The sequence below is a fragment of the Amphibalanus amphitrite genome, unplaced genomic scaffold (genome assembly GCF_019059575.1).
Source record: "Amphibalanus amphitrite isolate SeventyFive unplaced genomic scaffold, NRLGWU_Aamphi_draft 000135F_arrow, whole genome shotgun sequence".
Taxonomy (NCBI): Eukaryota; Metazoa; Arthropoda; class Thecostraca; order Balanomorpha; family Balanidae; genus Amphibalanus; species Amphibalanus amphitrite.
In genome coordinates, this window is record NW_024881630.1 from 718,445 (window position 1) to 735,823 (window position 17,379).

At 58.0% G+C, this 17,379-nt stretch overlaps 2 protein-coding genes across 7 annotated transcripts in view; both read right to left on the reverse strand.

Annotated features, from left to right (window-relative positions):
* Positions 1-587: 587 nt before the first annotated feature.
* On the reverse strand, positions 588-2,671 carry LOC122382176 (methyl farnesoate epoxidase-like). Its single transcript, XM_043367157.1, has one exon. The coding sequence runs from the start codon at positions 2,437-2,439 to the stop codon at positions 844-846; it is 1,596 nt and encodes a 531-aa protein (XP_043223092.1). The 5' UTR covers positions 2,440-2,671; the 3' UTR covers positions 588-843.
* A 455-nt stretch (positions 2,672-3,126) lies between these two features.
* LOC122382181 (laminin subunit beta-1-like) overlaps positions 3,127-17,379 on the reverse strand; it is a 36,156-nt gene continuing 21,903 nt past the window's right edge. For all 6 annotated transcript variants that reach the window (XM_043367167.1, XM_043367162.1, XM_043367163.1 and 3 more), the window contains exons 8-29: positions 16,969-17,200; positions 16,457-16,645; positions 15,789-16,179; positions 15,447-15,555; positions 14,941-15,102; positions 14,554-14,680; positions 14,126-14,253; positions 13,394-13,592; positions 12,905-13,048; positions 12,391-12,622; positions 11,959-12,122; positions 11,434-11,658; positions 10,516-10,715; positions 8,674-8,962; positions 8,207-8,387; positions 7,699-7,924; positions 6,552-6,746; positions 6,088-6,270; positions 5,328-5,822; positions 4,785-4,922; positions 4,138-4,333; positions 3,127-3,872 (exon numbers count right to left, since the gene is read on the reverse strand). In XM_043367167.1, coding sequence (XP_043223102.1) covers positions 3,733-3,872; positions 4,138-4,333; positions 4,785-4,922; positions 5,328-5,822; positions 6,088-6,270; positions 6,552-6,746; positions 7,699-7,924; positions 8,207-8,387; positions 8,674-8,962; positions 10,516-10,715; positions 11,434-11,658; positions 11,959-12,122; positions 12,391-12,622; positions 12,905-13,048; positions 13,394-13,592; positions 14,126-14,253; positions 14,554-14,680; positions 14,941-15,102; positions 15,447-15,555; positions 15,789-16,179; positions 16,457-16,645; positions 16,969-17,200 — 4,545 coding nt within the window. In that variant the 3' untranslated portion in view covers positions 3,127-3,732. The remainder of the gene's footprint in view (positions 3,873-4,137; positions 4,334-4,784; positions 4,923-5,327; positions 5,823-6,087; positions 6,271-6,551; positions 6,747-7,698; positions 7,925-8,206; positions 8,388-8,673; positions 8,963-10,515; positions 10,716-11,433; positions 11,659-11,958; positions 12,123-12,390; positions 12,623-12,904; positions 13,049-13,393; positions 13,593-14,125; positions 14,254-14,553; positions 14,681-14,940; positions 15,103-15,446; positions 15,556-15,788; positions 16,180-16,456; positions 16,646-16,968; positions 17,201-17,379) is intronic.

The window sequence follows — 17,379 nt, forward strand, 5'->3', positions numbered from 1 at the left end:
ATTCTGGCAATAGAAATGTCGTGGCTTTTTGTAGTCGAAAGTTATTGTCGAAAAACACTTTTCGTAAAAACAGCTATTTTTGGAGTTTTTGCCCTCTGGAGGCTAAACCGTTGACCTGAGGTCAATATTGAGTATGACCTTTTCAAAAGAAGAGTTCAAAAGCTATCGATTGCTTTTCCATGCGTTTTTCTAGCTACCATAGTTCCTGAGATAGCGGCATGTTTTCTGAAAAATATAATGACAATTGGCAAATTTTGACCTTTATGACCTCTGGTGACCCCAATATTGCTCTAAGGTGAAAAATGACCGAAACACTTTCCAACGTACGCATTGAGAGCTATCGACTGCTTTGTACCGCGTCTTTCTAGCCCTCTTAGTTTTTGAGTTAGAGGTGGGTGGTAACATATGCCCGCCCCCCCCCCCCCCCCACTAGGGCGAAGTTGGCTGAGACCGCCACTGGGGCGCGGGTTAAAAGTAAACAGGGAACTTTACTGTGAAACTTTACTGGGAACTTTACTGTGAAGTTATGTGTACTACTTCACAGCGTACCTTTCAATCCTATTCCAGATAGGACGCTGCTGCTTCCCTATAAGTTATGTGTATTGTGTAGCATATCCCGCTACAATTCACGACAGAGCGCTCGATCAGTCGTGTTCGTTATCCTAGCTGACGCCGACTTTGGCCAACTTACGAAAATATTTTAATTCAAGCACAACTGTAACAAGTTATACATAATACGCCCCACAAGCCTCACACCGTGTCTTCAGCTCGTGTAAGGTCAATTTCAGTCCGTTTATCTGGCCAGGTCAGCAGACGCGGGAGCCTCCAGGCGTGACTCGGACCTCAGCAGCGCGTCTTTCCGTCAGCTGCAGCTGGGCTGGTTATCTGCAGGTGGCGGCCGCCTGCCGAGTCGGTCGGCTGCTCCTGGTCCGTCAGGTCAGCGTCCTCGCGCCACTCGAGCACCACGCTCACCGATGGCGGCATGTGGACAAAACCCTCCTTCCTCGGCCCGTCCGCGTCCGCCGGCGGGGCTTCCGCGCCGGGTCGCACGGTGAACTGGTGCAGCAGTCCGCCGGTGAAGAGGAGCAGCTCCTGACGCGCCACCGTCTCGGCCGGGCACCGGCGCCGTCCCACACCGAACGCCACATGGCGCTCGTCGGCGCGAAACTGGCCCTGTCCGTCCAGGAACCGGTCCGGACGGAACGCGGCGGGCTCCTCCCAGTGGGTCTCGTCCATGTGGACGGCGCGCAGGTCAGAGTAGACGAACGCGCCGCGCGGCACCGTGTACCTGCCGAGCGGCGCGGCGCCAAACGACGTGCAGTGCGGCAGCGCGTGCGGCAGCACGGTGTGTCGGCGGAGCACCTCCTCGATGACGGCGCGCAGTAGCGGCAGCCGCGGCAGGTCAGCCAGCTGCGGCAGCCGGCGCCGGCCCACGGCGCCGTCCAGCTGCCGCTGCAGGCGCCGCTGCCACGACGGCCGCACCGACAGCTCCAGCAGCGTCCAGCCGAGCACGTGCGACGTGGTGTCACTGCCGGCCGAGAACAGGTCCATGCCGATCACGGCCAGGTTCTGTTCCGTGTAGCCCCTCTCGGCGGCACCCGGCTCGGCCGCCGCCGTCAGGAACTCGTCCACATAATCTCTGGGCGGCTGACCGGCGCGCCATGTCTCTGCATGCTCACGCACCAGTTCGGCGAACATGTCGGCCACCTTGCGCCGGTGGTTGTCGGCCAGTTGGAAGCCGGACCAGCGTGGCAGCAGGTGGCGCACCGGCGGGCACACGTTCATCGGCACGGTCACGCCCGCCACGCTCACCAGCTCTGCGATAGTGGCCTGCAGCTCGGCCAGCCGGCCGTCGCCCAGCGCGTACCGCCGGCCGGCGATCACCTGCCAGATGACGTTGATGATGGACGCGTCGAACAGTCCGCGGAGTGGCAGCGGCCGGCCGGCGGCGGCACGCAGCTGGTGGGACAGGCCACGGTACTCGTCAGCCATGTGCCGCTCCATGCTGCGCTTACCGAACCCGAGCTGACGCAGATGGGAGAGGGCGAAGCGCCGGTGCTCGGTCCACAGATCTCCCTCCGCAAACACCAGGCCCTGCTTCTTCATGAAGGCGCGGTAGATGAAGGCGAAGATGTCGGGCCGGCCGGTGAAGGCCGGCTCGCCGAACGCCTGCTTCATGAGCGCGAAGTCGCGGACGACGACCAGTGGCCGGCCGCCGGGCAGCATCAGGCCGAACACGGGCCCGTAGCGGCGCGCCAGGCGGTCGAAGGCAGCCGTCTGGCCGAGCCGCGCCATCAGCAGCAGCTCGGGCAGCGTGCCCAGCCACGACCAGGGCCGCGGTCCCGGTGGAAAATTGGCCGGCCGGCTGGGGCCCAGCGCCCACAGCCCGGCCAGCAGCAGCAGCAGCAGCAGCACCAGCAGCGCCGTCACCGCCTCCATCGCGCCGGCACTACTCACCGTCTGGCAGCCGACCGTCAGTTACCCGGCCCGACACACCCCGTCAACCCGCTACTTAACCCGACGCACACGGTCAGATAAACTGACCTGTCATATCAGTCGGTCACCTGAAACGTCACGTCGCTATCAAATTAGTATCCCCATTCCCTTCCGCTGGTGAAGACACTCCTACTCAAAGGCTGACTGGAGGAAACTAATCAGTTCCTCGTCTCCTACCAAGCTGAACTCCACTCTCCGCTTTACACACGCATAGAAGACAAGCAAAACATTCGAGGTCATTTTAATCCAAACACTGTCAGCGTCGAGGGGCTGTACCATTTCGTGGACAAACCAGTTTGCCGGTGTGGTTGTGGAATATTATCACATAAAAACTAGCGCTGTGTAAACATCTTATAGACATTGACCAATCCGCCCTTGGACTGCAGACGAAGTTCCATTGACCTCCTCGGACGCCCAGCCTGTGTGATGATGTCCCGATGTTACTTCCTCCTCCTACACTCTTAACGATTAAACATCTGGATAGTACCATTGTCGCGAATAAGACTGACTTCATAAATACTTTTCGATCTTCAAGGAAGCTCACCCCTGTCCGACGGACAAGACCGTCTCCGTTCAAAGCCCAGCGGAGCCGACTGCCACCCTGGCCAGCCGACGCACCAAAACCAGCGGTACCGACGTATAAAATGATCGTGTATTTGATCAGATAAGTACAGAGTGGCGCCGGCCGGACGCGGATTCCGGGACCGCGCCGGGCCGACCAAGGCACATCGTTGGACGCGCACGCAGCGTAACGGCACTTGGGAGGAGGTAATTTGTCTTATCCTGTCGACTAGCGGAGGTTACGAGTTTGGCACATCACTGCGGTGGCACGCGGGCCGCTCAGTCTCACCGGGCGCGCGCGGCGCGTCAGGCGGCCGCCGCTCATCCTTCCTGAGCCTATGGACAGCTAAAACTATGAGTAAAAGTGCGGGCGGCGGCGGCGTTGGCGGCTCTCGCCTCGCCACTCATTATGCCTCGGTAAGCCGGGGAAGCGGTCGCGCTCGGCGGATTACTGATTAACTAGGCGGCAGTGAGGCGTTCCCATACTTTGGCACACTCTCTCGCGCGACACACGCGCGCTCGCACCCCCACACGCACGCAGCTGGCTCTCACACACAGACAGACAGACAGACACACAGACGGCCCGCGGACGGCGCACACAGGTCCGGGCGGCGGGCGGCGGCCGCCGGTGGGCGCAGTCTGTGGCCGCGCGCCCGTCCGCCGTACCCGGCCACCCTACGACTGACAGGTGCGGTAGTACTCGGCCCGCGTGGTGATGGTGTTAAGGTACTGCTCCATCTCCTGGTTCAGCGCCATCACCTCGTCAGAGAGGTCCCGCAGCCGGGTCTCGTACACCATGAACTCGCTGTTCATCTCTGCAGGCAGCGGCACGGGGAGGGAAGAAGCGTCAGTACCTACATGAAGCAATGGAGCACTGCGACTCCGACCGACCTCCCAACACACATTACTGACTTTTGGGCTACATCTGACCCTCTACCGATCTCTGATTCACACTCCACCAGCCCTGTGACTCATCCACTGGCCTCTGAGCCTACCACGACCCATCGACTAACCCGACCCTCCAATCCCTCCAAACTCCACCGACTGACCGGCCATTCTCCACCGATCCCTCCCCCTCACCTCTGAGCTCCTCCACCTGGCCGTTGGCCCTCAGCGACAGGCTGCTGGCGCGCTCCAGCAGGCGCTGCGCCCTCTCGCGCGCCGAGCCGCTGTCCTGCTCCTTCTGTCGCAGCAGCGCGATCGCCTCCTCGTAGTTCTTCTCGAGCTCAGCCACCTTGCCCTGGGCCCTGTCTGCCAGCTCGCCGGCGCTGGCCGCCTGCCGGAGGGACGCGGTCAGCGGAGGAGAGTCCGGAACACTGGGCGGGTATCCCAGAGACACGAACACAACACACAGGGCACGGCACACGGCCAACAGGAACATGAGTACACGGTTGTGGGCGGACGGGAACCCGAGTCCGTCAGCCGGCACTAGGTAAATCCCAAGGATTCAAGCGAGGTCCACCTTCGCGTTTGTCTGCAAGTTTGACAGCCCCTCCCCCACCCCTCCGCGTCTGCTAGGGCTCATTCATTCCCAATTGAGGGATTTGCGAGACGACATGGTGGCGGGCCTGGCGGCGGCGGCTAGGTTTCTCCAAAGCCGCTCGGCTACGTCCGGCTACGACCATGAGGAGGAATAGCAGCAGTAGCACCACCGTACCCCAGTTCCGCGCCGTTCCCTCCTTCCTCCCCTCTCGCCCCCCCCCCCCGCCGCCGTTCCTGTGACGGACCTCTTTGACGGCCCTTCCCACGTCCAGCTCGTTCTTGGAGAACTGGCGTGAGAGCGCCTGTTGCCGGTCGCGCAGCTGGCTCACGGTTACCAGCGACTCGTTGGCCTGGCGCTGCGCCTCGCCCGTCTCCGAGGCGATCTGCAGCACAGGGAGATGACGAGGTCAGACACGGGTGGACATGACAAGGCGCGATATAGACCAACTGTCCGACAACCCTGAGCAACGCAACAGAAGACAAATTCGCTGAAATGGATAAGCTTCATTTTGCTTCTATGAATTGATGTTTTCATTTTAGCAGCAACTGCCTATTCAGAAAAGAAGTAAAATGAATATGAGCTAATGGAGCCAGTAAAACTATCAAATATACACAGCTGTGACTGTCGTATGCACCGGTTTCTATCCTAAAGGCATGCAGTTCCCGGAAAATTTTTCGACCCTGCTCCCGCTCGATCGATACAGACTGAGTGCTCTCTGTCAGCCTCAGGTAGATCTATCGGTTCCTGCCCCTGCTCTCACCGAGGTGAGATCCCCGCCCCCTCTCACCGAGGTGAGGTCGGCCTCTGCCTGCTCAATGCTGGTCTCTGCCGAGCCCATGGCGGCCCGCGCCGCGTCCTGCGCGCTGGCCGCCCGCTCCAGCGCAGTCATCACCGACTGGGCCGTCTGCAGAATCTGCTCGGCCTGCGCCTTGGCGTCGTCGGCGCGCCGTTTCAGCGCGTTGGCCGTGGCCAGGTCCTCGGCAGTATCGTCCAGGATGCCCTGGATGTTGGTCAGAGACGCGATCGTCTCGTTGATCTGGCGCGCCAGCTCGGTGATTTTCTCGGGCCGCAGCGAGATGGACATCTCCTGGGTCTCGCGCGCCAGGTCGCGGATGGCCTGCGGCGACGCGCCGCCCTCGGAGAGGAACTCGTCGATCTGCACCAGCAGCTCGCTGACGCGCTGTTTGGTGGTCTCGGTGCGGTTGTGGTTCAGCTCGGCGCCGGTGAAAGCCATCTGCGCCAGGCTGTTCGCCTCGTCGGCGGCCCGCTTCGCCATGGTCACCTGACGAGTGGGAACGGCGAGTGAGTCGAGACGCAAGAAATACACCAAAGGCTGAGGACGACCGCGGTAAAACATGGACAAACTAAACACAACGAGTAGAGATCGGCCGAGCAACACTTCCCACTAGGTGAAGCTTACTTTAAGTGAAACATGGAATGAAAAAATAGCTTGGTAAAATCTGAGTTTGAAAAGAGAACCGCAAACTCTACCCTCCATTGGTTTCAGAAGACAGCATCGCCCCTGATCCGCTCAGCCCCCGACTCACGCCTCGGAGGAGTTCGTCCACCTCCCGTTCTCGCTCGGTGAGGGTGGTGGCCGCCTTCTCCGCCACAGTGAAGGCGCTGTCGGCCACTGTTTTGGCGCCCTCGCAGGCCAGGCCGCCGCACTTGCCGCAGCCAGCGCCGCCGCACAGCGAGTCGCACGGGTCGCCGCCCTCGCCGCCACATACCTGCCAGTGGGACCATCACGATAGTGAGACTCAGTGACCGCAGCTGTTAGCAGCCCGCCTGACGGGACAGCACACAAGTATCAACCAGCGCAGCTACCGACTGACTGCTCCATCGCACGATAATACGCGTCAAAGAGCCGCACAATGAAACTCACAGAGGTCAACGAGGCAACGTCCAGTACAAACTAGCACAGTCGCATCACACGCGGGTAACTCCTAGGAGTTACTCTAAAGATATCCCCACGCGTTACCCCGAGGGAGCTGCGGCGTTCAGTACGTACCTGGCTGTTGATGCCCGGGATGTCGCGCTCGAATTCGCTCAGCTTCTGGTTGACGCTGTCGATGAGTTGCTGATTGCTGTCCTGTGACTGGTTGAACTGCTGTCCGGCGCGACTGAGCAGGTTCTCTGTCCGCCGGCGCTGCCGTTCCGACTCCGCGAGCTGGCGCTCGTTCTCAGTGACACTGAACTCGGCCGCCTGGTGGAAAATGATACCAGAGGTTAGTACGACATATATCACACACATAGCTCCCCTAGCAGACACTGAACTCAGCAGGCTGGTGGGAAACGATACCAGAGGTTAGTACGACATATATCACACACATAGCTCCCCTAGCAGACACTGAACTCGGTGGCCTGGTGGAAAACGATACCAGAGGTTAGTACGACATATATCACACAGACAGCTGCCCCTAGCAGACACTGAACTCAGCAGGCTGGTGGGAAATGATACCAGAGGTTAGTACGACATATATCACACAGACAGCTGCCCTAGCAGACACTGAATTCGGCCGCCTGGTGGGAAACGATATCAAAGGTTAGTACGACATATATCACACACATAGCTCCCCTAGCAGACACTGAACTCGGTGGCCTGGTGGAAAATGATACCAGAGGTTAGTACGACATATATCACACAGACAGCTGCCCTAGCAGACACTGAATTCGGCCGCCTGGTGGGAAACGATATCAAAGGTTAGTACGACATATATCAGTGCATATATCACACACATAGCTCCCCTAGCAGACACTGAACTCGGCGGGCTGGTGGAAACGATACCAGAAGTTAGTACGACATATATCACACAGACAGCTGCCCCTAGCCGACATTGAACTCGGCCGCCTGGTGGGAAACGATACCAAAAGTTAGTACGACATACATCACACAGACTGAACTCGGCGGCCTGGTGGAAGAAAATACATTTTGGCTAGCACAAAACTTACAGCATTACACAATTCAATACAGACAGCCTTTCCTAGCGTCTAGCGTGGCAATAAAGTCGGCCTTTTGATGGCAGGCGGCACTGTCAGTGCGCTCCTCTACTCTATTCATCACACTGACACACTGCAACTGAGGGGAAAATCTGACCACGCAGTCCTCTATTCCTCCCAGGACCGGTCCGATCGGCCCACCCCGTCTGTCGACTGACCTCCGAGCGGCGCTGGGCATCCCTGGTAAGCGACAGCGCGCCGTCCACGTCCGCCTCGCGCAGCAGAGTGACGTTCTGCTCCAGAGCCAGGGCGGCGGCCCGCAGCGAGTCAGCCCGACCGCGCAGACCGGGCACCTTCAGCTCGGCCAGCAGCACACGCTGCGTGACGTCATCCACCTCGTCGCCAATCTCGGCCAGCATCCGCTCCGACTCGGTCAGATTCGACCTGCGAGACAGGAGAGCCCGACGGTCAGATGGGTCACTCACATCTCTGACAGAACGTGGATTTGGTATGCCTCCAAGAGACGCATCTGACATAAAATGAAATACATTAAATCCGAAACACCAGGCCGCTCAAGGTTCCGGGGACATAAAGTGTAACGGATTGACACGACTACCATACATCCACGTACGCAAGTCAGCCGATAAATTGGGCAGCAACACCTACCAGCGGCTGCCCCTGTTACCGGCTACGGCGCGGCGCTGTGGACATACCCCGTCGACTCACCTCACTTGATCGATGTTGGCCTGCAGCCGGTCCACCTGGTCGTCAGAGACGGTGGCGTTACCGAGCATCTCGCGAACGCCGTCCAGCCACTCCTGCATCTCCCTGAACTCGCGCTGGTACGCGCCCGACGCGCCGCCCTTCTGGATCTTGGAAGCCTCGTCACGCAGGTACTCGGTACGGTCTGCACGACGGGGAGGAGAGGAGGGTTGGTGTTCAGCGGGTAGAGAATACAGCGGCAATGACGCTTAAAGTAGGGACTCAAAGTTCCTCACTGGTAATGTAACACATGCAGAAAGCAGAGATTCGTGACTCGGCTAATATTAAATACTAACGTCGACACATTAAGTTAATTCGTGAGTGGAAGCAATGACGTCTGCTTCACTTGAAACCACTCTCCATTATGAAAAAAAAACACTGTCGCCTCTTTACCCTCCGCCGCAGTGCAGCGATCCACTGCGTTCACCCACCTCTCAGCTCTGTGAGGATGCGGTCCCAGTTGTCGAAGCACTCGCCGCACGCGTCACAGTACGGGGCGCGGCCCTTGAAGCCGCGCGCGCACTGGTCGCACTTGTCGCCTCCCATGCCCTCCTTGCAGGGACAGCGGCCGGTCTCTCGGTCACACTGCATCTCGGCCGAGCCGTACGGGTTGCACTGGCACGGGAAGCACTGGACGCGCGGGTTGCCCCAGTGGTTGTCCTGGCACTGGTCGCACCGGCGGCCGCCGAAGCCGGGGCGACACACGCACTGTCCGTCGTACTGGGGGCGGGGGTCGGGTGGCGTCGGCGTCAGTCACTCGAAGAACGACCGGTGATGGGGCTCCTCAGTTTGCGAAAAGTGGAGTGAAAGAAGATCCAAGGCTTATGGTCTGCTAATGTTAAAATAAACGTTTGGCACTCTGGCCCGTGATCTGTGGAATCTTCTACCCATCCCTCTACCGACCACTTTCTTTCCATCTAAATAGACCCAGCGGCCAGCCTTCTTCCCACTACTCTTCCTAACCCAGTGATGTAAAGAACAGTTCATCTCTTTCTTATCCCATGGTAACTACACCAATCATCTGTCGATCTTTCCCCTCCAATCAACCCTCCGCCAATACAGCTGCCCAACTATTCGAATGACCCCCTCTGGCAGTCAACTGAACTCCCCATCCGCCCCTCCGCCAGTCCGCTCCCGGTCCACCGGGTCTCCGCCAGTCCCTGGGTAATGCCGGGTTCACACCGGATTCCGGACCGACAAAATTCCGTCTGCCGGGCCGGAAAAATGGCCAATTCCGTGCCGGAAAATTGAAAACTGGTGTGAACCGGCAAATCTGGCAACTTCTTTTGACCGGTCCGGCAGGCCGGAGAGCCAGATTTTCCGGTCCGGCAAAAAGTTGAAATCATCTCAACTTTTGCCTTGCCGGATAGCCACCGTTTGTGATATGAAATTAAGGCACGAGGGAAATAATGTTATGTTTCAGCGCTACAGGACCAATTTAACCAACGGTGCCCTTATAGTCTCGCGATTTTTCACGAGAATATGAAATTCAAGCGTAAATTTGACGGCGTTTCATTTTTATTTCAAAACATTTGCATCTCAAACGGAGTGATAGCTACATTTCTGTTTTTGTATTTCACATGACTCATGGCCTTTTCAAATGAGAAATTAATTTCATTGGTTGGAAAATATCCATGACTTTATAATAAAAAAGATAAATATTATAAGGAAGCGGTGAAAAGGGCGAATTTTTGGAACAACATTGCGGACGCGCGGTTGTAGAAGGAGCGGAGCCAGTATCTGCAGAAGAGATTAATATCAAGCGCAGTGGAGCCGGCCGCAGGACAGGTAGCACAATGTACGTATTGCTAACTTCCGTCGTCTACGAAGTGGAGCCAGCCGAGCAGATTCTGAAATCTACATTCTACAAGACGCGCTGACAACACTTCTCTTTCCTCGATGCCCTCCTACACAAGCACATATAGCAGTTCGGGAGGGTGGAGGCAGTTTTGCCATTCAATCGCAAGTAGAAGATTCAGGAAATACGATGGTACTGAATGCCAAGGATATTATCCCGCGCCCTGCTGGGGGTAGGGGTGGGGGTGGGGATATTTGAACCCTCCCTGTGGTTTTTCGCGAACATCTCAAAAACGGCGGCTGTTTTTGGCACACCTTATCATGCATCTTTTCTGGACCGACCTCTTTGAAACTCTCAGCGATTGATAAGGGCAACAATATGTACACAATTTAAATAAATAACTATCTCGGAATTTTGATATCGGTAACCCAGAATTTTGATTTGATAACCCAGCCGTCCGGTCGTCAGCTCTTACCTCGTTACACTGGTCGTCCGAGCTGCCGACCGGGTCGCAGGCGCACGGCTCGCAGCCGTCTCCGATGGCGATCTTCCAGTGGTTGGGGATGCACCGGTCGCACTGGTTGCCCATCACGTTGGCCAGACAGTGGCACTGGCCGGTGCCCGGGTCGCACGGACCGGCGGTCGCGTCCGTGCCCAGAATGTTACACACGCACTCTGTGGAGAGGCGCGGCGGCCGCGGCGGCGGGGCGGTGGTGTCAGAACGGACACGGACGGAGTGACGGCACTGAGCGGCGAGCGAACAAACGGCAGAGACCCACCGACGGCAAAAGCGGCCCAGCTGATAGAGCGACTTCACTAGCTTACTTTGACACACCAGACGGTAACGGCAAGCTAGCAAACTGTCGCCGTTGAAACGGCTGTCTGTGTTGAGAATGTGTGTGAGTGGGGGAAAGGAGTGAAAACTCAAACGACACCACCACCAGGACGGCACCAGCACCGCACACTGAGGAGGGTAGGGGCATGCAGGCACGGCACACGGACATTTACAGGGGTCCAGTCACTCCATTCACACAGCGACGGCAGGTGACGACATCTGAAACAGACGCCGGGGGTCAGCTGTAAATGGTCCCAACGGCGCTGACTCGAACCGTATGCTATAACTGAAGTTTCAAGTCTGTTGTCTCATGTCTTTGTCTTACTTTTATAGTTGACGGAATCGATGGTAAATAACGAAACAACGCGAAGCTGTCTCGTCATTTTCCGGTGGCACTTGGCAGTTCATTGGAAATTTCGCTTCCCCGTCTCCATCCTAATAAAACCGTTCATCGTCCCTAGTTCAATAAGACAAGTCCACCCAAACCATCGCCAGCCCGACCTATCACGTCCACTCCCCCATCCCCACTCCAGGTCCGCTCTCCCCTCCTCCACTCACGCTGGCAGGTCCTCTCCACGGCGTCTCCGTAGTAGCCGTCGGCACAGCGCTCGCAGGCGAAGCCGGCCGTGTTGAACAGACACTGGAGACACTCGCCGGTGGACGGGTCGCAGTTGCCCGGCCGCGACGGGTCCACGTTGTTGCTGCAGTCGCACTGCTGGCACGAGCCGCCCGGCTCCTCCGGGTTACCGAAGTAGTTGTCGGCGCACACGTCACACTGAGTGCCTGTAGAGAAAAGGGAGAGGAAATGGAAGGCGTCAAACGAGGTACTGAGTCCGGGCAGAGCCTCGGGACACTGACGGGTTAAATCGCCAATACCAGAAGCACTGACACGATCGTCATCCCACGCCATAATCTCTGCATATTAGATTGGTATTTTATATCTGTAGAACAAATGGACGGTCCCATCTGTCACTTTCAACCAGTTTGATAGCAGGGGATATGCAAGAGATCACTGTGATTAACTAGCAAGCCTGTAAAACCCATCCCCCTGAGCGATCTAGGATCGTTTGGCCAGGCACTCACCGGCGTGTCCCTCGCGACACTCGCAGAGGACACTCTCGGTGGTCGGGTCCAGGTAGCACCGGTCGGCGAACGAGTGTCCGCTCTCCACTGTGTCCGGACACGGACACGGTCGGCACGGGATGTCCACGCCGAGCCGCGGGTCGCCGTAGTACGTGTCCTGGCACCTGTGGACACCGGGCGGGACGGGTTAGGGTGGGGAGGGGAGGGTGGAGCCAGTCACAGGGACAGAGGCAATGGCACCGGCGGCCATCACCGTACCGCCACAGTCGTTGATAAACATTTATATTTATGGTAACGCAGTGAAACGCCGCAGTCTATCGGACAGCAGTAACCCTGACATCACTTAGGTCATAGACATTCACAACTCACACCACACAGCACACTATCACACCACGCCATCCGAGCTGCGCCTCTCGTCCGGTCGCCACTCACACTTGGCAGTGGTGTCCGGCCGTGTTGTCGGCACAGTCGATGCAGATACCGGTGCGGGGCTCACAGGTGGGCGCGTGGCCGTTACAGTCGCACCGCTGGCAGTCCGGGTAGTTCCAGAAGCCCGGCTGACACTCGTCGCAGCTGCGGCCGTACGTGTTGGGCCGGCACTTGCACTGGCCCGTGGTACGGTCACAGAAGTTGTCCAGCGAGCCGACCGCGTTACAGTCGCACGCTGCCGGACAGAAAATATCGTCAACATAGGTAGCCGACACACGAAGAGGCATTGATTTCTCCAGGTATGTACATACTTGAAATAAAGAACGCCCACAAAAACGGTAACAAAGAACGCGTAGTAAGTAAACACCAGTCCAAAGACGCGACTTGGAATAACTGTATGAATCATCAAATAACTAGCAAACGGGATCCAAACCCTTCCTTCCATCCCCGACGTTCCAAGGCTGCCGTTCGGGGACCCGGCGCACACCCGGCGTCGGTCCGGCTGTCCCTCACTGACCTGTGCAGCCCTCCGGACCGAAGCCGTAGGTGCCCGGAGCGCACTGGTCGCAGCGGCGGCCCACCACGTTGGGTTTACAGCGGCACTGTCCGCCCAGCGGGTCACAGAGGGTCGACTCGGAGCCGGTCGGGTCGCAGCCGCACTCTGTCGGTGGGACGCGGGGGTCAGTCAGACGGACGGACACAACGGAGGAGGAAACCCCGGCGAGTATCGAATTAAACAGGGGAGGCTCACATAACACAGCGGTCAGCTGCATGGGTTTCTGAGTAAACGAGGAAATGTTGTCAGCACAAGGTCATCGGCGACATGGGACCTATTGAAGAAAACATTTCATTCCAGCCTCAAAAACTTTGTGGCTTCCGTTTCATCAGAAGCGCATTTATGAAATTATGAGCAATGCCTGCGGAATATCATTCATGGAAGGACGACGATATCTGAGACTTTCCTAGGACGACGTGGGACCGCGCTGCCAGATCCATTTGCACCCACCTTTATCCTTGGCTCCCTCGAACACGTAGTACCCGATGCTAGCCATGTGTTTTCGGCACGCCTCTGGCATGTCTTCGCGCCCGTACGCCTGGTAAAAATACTCGTCGCATCGGTAGTGGTCGAACTCTTGTTTCTGCAGCGAGGCCGCCGCTGATCCGGAGAACATCGGCAGCTGTGCCACCCGCGGGATCAGGGCGATCTGAAACAGCGCACGGGCGGCGCACCGTCAGCAAACGGGGGCCCTCGGCGGGCACGGGCGGGGGCGACTGGAGCTGCGGGTGACAGGAGCTGCGGGTGACAGGAGCTGCGGGTGACAGGAGCTGCGGGTGACAGGAGCTGCGGGTGACAGGAGCTGCGGGTGACAGGAGCTGCGGGTGACAGGAGTTGCGGGCGACAGGAGCTGCGGGTGACAGGAGCTGCGGACGACAGGAGCTGCGGGCGACAGGAGTTCACGGCGAGCACAGGCGGGTGAGTGGACAAGCTGCAGACGCTTCGGTGAATCGTTCTGCTACCGGGGGGCTCCGCCAGGCCGATAGTGCATCAACTACAGCTTTCCTGTTAATTCACATAAGACATTCACAGAACAAATACGTGTCCTGCATATGAATAATTGCGATCAGCAACCCGCTGCGAGTCACTAACCAATTCCCTTCAGTTACCAGTGAACTTTTTATCTCGTCTCGCGTCGCCAGCCCGCCCAGTCACCGATAAGCCGCTGACCGCCACACTCACCGAGTCGATCAGGGTGCCAATATTCCTGCTCGGGTCCGCGTCGGCGAACGGCTCGAACTCGAGTCGCACCTTGTAGCGTTTGCCCTTCTCCAGACAAATAGGCGGGAAGCCGGTCACGTGACGGCGGTCTGCCGGGCGGATAACACTGGTCAGCGCAGGGTAGGGGTACAGACAGCAAGGCGACTCAAAAGGCCAGATGGATAAGAGAGGGTTGTTGTTGACATTTCTCTGCAGAATGCTGTCCAATATTGACAGATGGATGAATTGGGCTGCATGTCGGACCTTTTTCCGTGTCATCCCGTAGACTCGCCGGAGGGCGGGGTGAGTCGCTGTTGGTCAGACCTGAGACGCTGCTGGTCAGACCTGTCTCTCCCGTCTCCCCTGTTCGTCCCTCCCCTTCCGTCTCCCCCGTCCGCCCTCATACCCACCGGAGAGCAGGATGAGCCGCTGCTCGTCAGCCCCCGGCTGCATGGCGCCGCATTGGCCGGCCGGGTCGATCGGGTCCTCCGGGTCGCGGATCAGCGTCATACGCACGTTGTCCCAGGCGGCGGCCGACTGCCGGAGCAGAGAGCAGCAGCGTCACTGGCAGTGCAGGGCGCACTCACAGCTGACTTTCAATGATCGCCGTGACAAGGTTTCACGAGCACGGCGCAACAACACTCCCAATCCAACAAACAATCATCAATCCGCCCCCACTATTTCTCCCTGCCCCAGCATCCAGCCAACCCTTTCCTCGCTCGCTTCAGCGTATACACTTCATCGATCTGACAAGGACCCAACACAGGACTCCTGGTCCCAGCCCGCTCATTACGTACCTGGGGCTCGTAGCGCACCACCAGGTCGTAGTCCATTGAGCGCTCGATGTTGTCGATGTCGAACTCGATGAACGAGTTCTGGAAGACGCGTGTGAAGCCGGGCCCTGTCCAGCTGGTGCGCCGTCCGTCCCGGTACGGCTCTCGGACCATCGTCTGGGAGCGCTGTGTACGGGTGGGAGGGCAGGGTTAGGTACAGGCTACGAACCATCGTCTGGGAGTGCTGTATAGGGAAACAAAGATAGTTACGGACGAGGAAGACATAAATCATAAGAGACGCAAAGCCCTAGAACCCAGCCCCAGAACTCCTATGATGCAGCCTCAATATAGAGCTTGATAAAACACAGAGCCACTTCAGAGAAAACCAGCCGATAAACAGCAAACAATATCTTAGAAATGCAGCATGGTCAACTAAACAAAGGTGAAATAAGGAAGCTCGCCAGAGGTAATTCGTCAGTGGCGTGCCGCAGGCGAACTCGTCACGTCTGTCCACACAGCAGAGAGCGTACCTCGTCTGTGCGCGCCGTCTCGGCCTCATAGACCAGGTAGTCGAGCAGGCCACCGTAAAAGTTCTCCTGGGGCTCGCTGCACGTCCGGCCGGCCAGGTTCGGACGGCACCTGAACACAGGGGGAGGGCGGTGTTAACGGGCGCGCGGTGGGCGACAAGAGAGACAGAGGTTCTTCGACGATACTGATGCTTTTCATAATTTGCTGGCAATAGTGACGCATATGTGCTTGACAACCTCTCCACTCAGTCCACTGCAAAGGCCGAACTATTCTGCAATTACTTTAAGCACCACGGCGTACTAGGGTTCCCTGCGCCCCTGATGTTCCCTCGCCCGACCACGTACCTGCACTGCCCGGTGATGACGTCGCAGGTGTTGTCGTAGGCGCCGCCCGGGTCGCAGCTGCACGGCTTGCAGCCGTCCGGGTGGTCGCTGAGGCCCCAGTACTGCTCGGGACACTGGTCGCAGTTGCGGCCGACCACGTGGCGTTTGCAGCGGCAGTGGCCGGTCAGCTCGTCACAGCCGATGTCAGGCAGCGAGCCGAGCGGGTCGCACGTGCACTCCTGGCAGCCGGCCGGGTTTTCGGCGGTGAAGTTCCAGTAGCCGGGCTGACAGCGGTCGCAGCGCGCGCCTCCCACCTTCTCCTTGCAGTGGCAGTGGCCGGCCGGGAGAGTGTCCGTGGCCTTGGACTCGCAGATGCCGTCGTACAGGGAGCCGCGCGGGTCACACTCGCACTCTGCGGTACACGGGATAATAATTAAGGTTAGACAAACAGCTTCTAGGCGAACAAGTTTGGAGCATAATGGATAAAACACTTAGCAAACGTTGTCGCTAAATTCACAGTACTAACCGAACCACCGAAATTATCATTTTACTGTCAAACAAATTACGCCTCAAACCATGAGTATCCCTCCACCCTCGCGAAAATTTCAATCGCACAGTGATACAGCACACCACACTCCATCGCGCCCATCCCTCTGCCACCTGGACCCCTCAGTGACGTTAGCACTGACCTCTGCAGATGTTGGGGTCGCGCAGGTCCAGGCCGGGCACCTGGTAGAAGCCAGTCTTGCACTGCTCGCAGTTATAGCCCTCTGTGTTGTCCCGACAGTCATCGCACACGCCGCCGCTCACGAAGCCCGTCTGGTTGAAGCGCGCCGGGTCAAAGTGACACCGGTCGCTGTGGTTGTGGCAGTTGCAGCCTGCGGGCAGAGCGGTGGATCAGCAGGGGCTGCGGCATACGGACAGCGCGGCCGTTCAGTGGGATTACGGAAGCGTATCGACGACAGACATGTTGAGGAGAAAACAGACAATTGTCCAACTCCCGCGTCTCCAGTTTTACATCCGGATGTTTTTACTTTGCTGCAAACAGCACACTGGAAATACTGTTCCGACATGTAGGGTAGTTACTACTCTTATCTATTCAGCATAAATATATTAACGCATTACAGAAGCGCTTTAACACATCCTTCAAATCGACACCCTTCTCCCAGCACCATGCCCACAGTCTCGTCCGTGTCCGTACGTTTGCAGGCGTTGGTCTCCTTGCCGACGGCCGGCTTCCACGGCAGGTCGTGGTGAAAGTCGAGACAGCGCTCGCAGTTGAGTCCCTGCGTGTTGTGGATGCACTCGCAGCGGCCGTGCACCATCTCTGGGACCGGGTCGACGCCCGGCAGCGGCAGGCAGCGCGGCGCGTGGCCGTAGCACGAGCACCGGCCCGCCACCACCATCTCGTAGATGGCGTAGTAGTACTTTTCCTGCACGGGCAGACCAGACAGATGAGACGTCAGGCGCTGCTGGCTGATGCAGCATCGCTTACTTATCATACGGCTGGTGTTTAGTTAGCCACAAATATCAGCTGTTGGTCGCAACGAACTTTTGCACCAATTTCTACACATTTACCCATCCATTGACAATGACATCCAAAGCTCAACTA

Excerpts from the sequence above, each read along its gene's own strand:
- LOC122382176 (XM_043367157.1), bottom strand. The coding sequence starts at position 2,439 with ATGGAGGCGGTGACGGCGCTGCTGGTGCTGCTGCTGCTGCTGCTGCTG.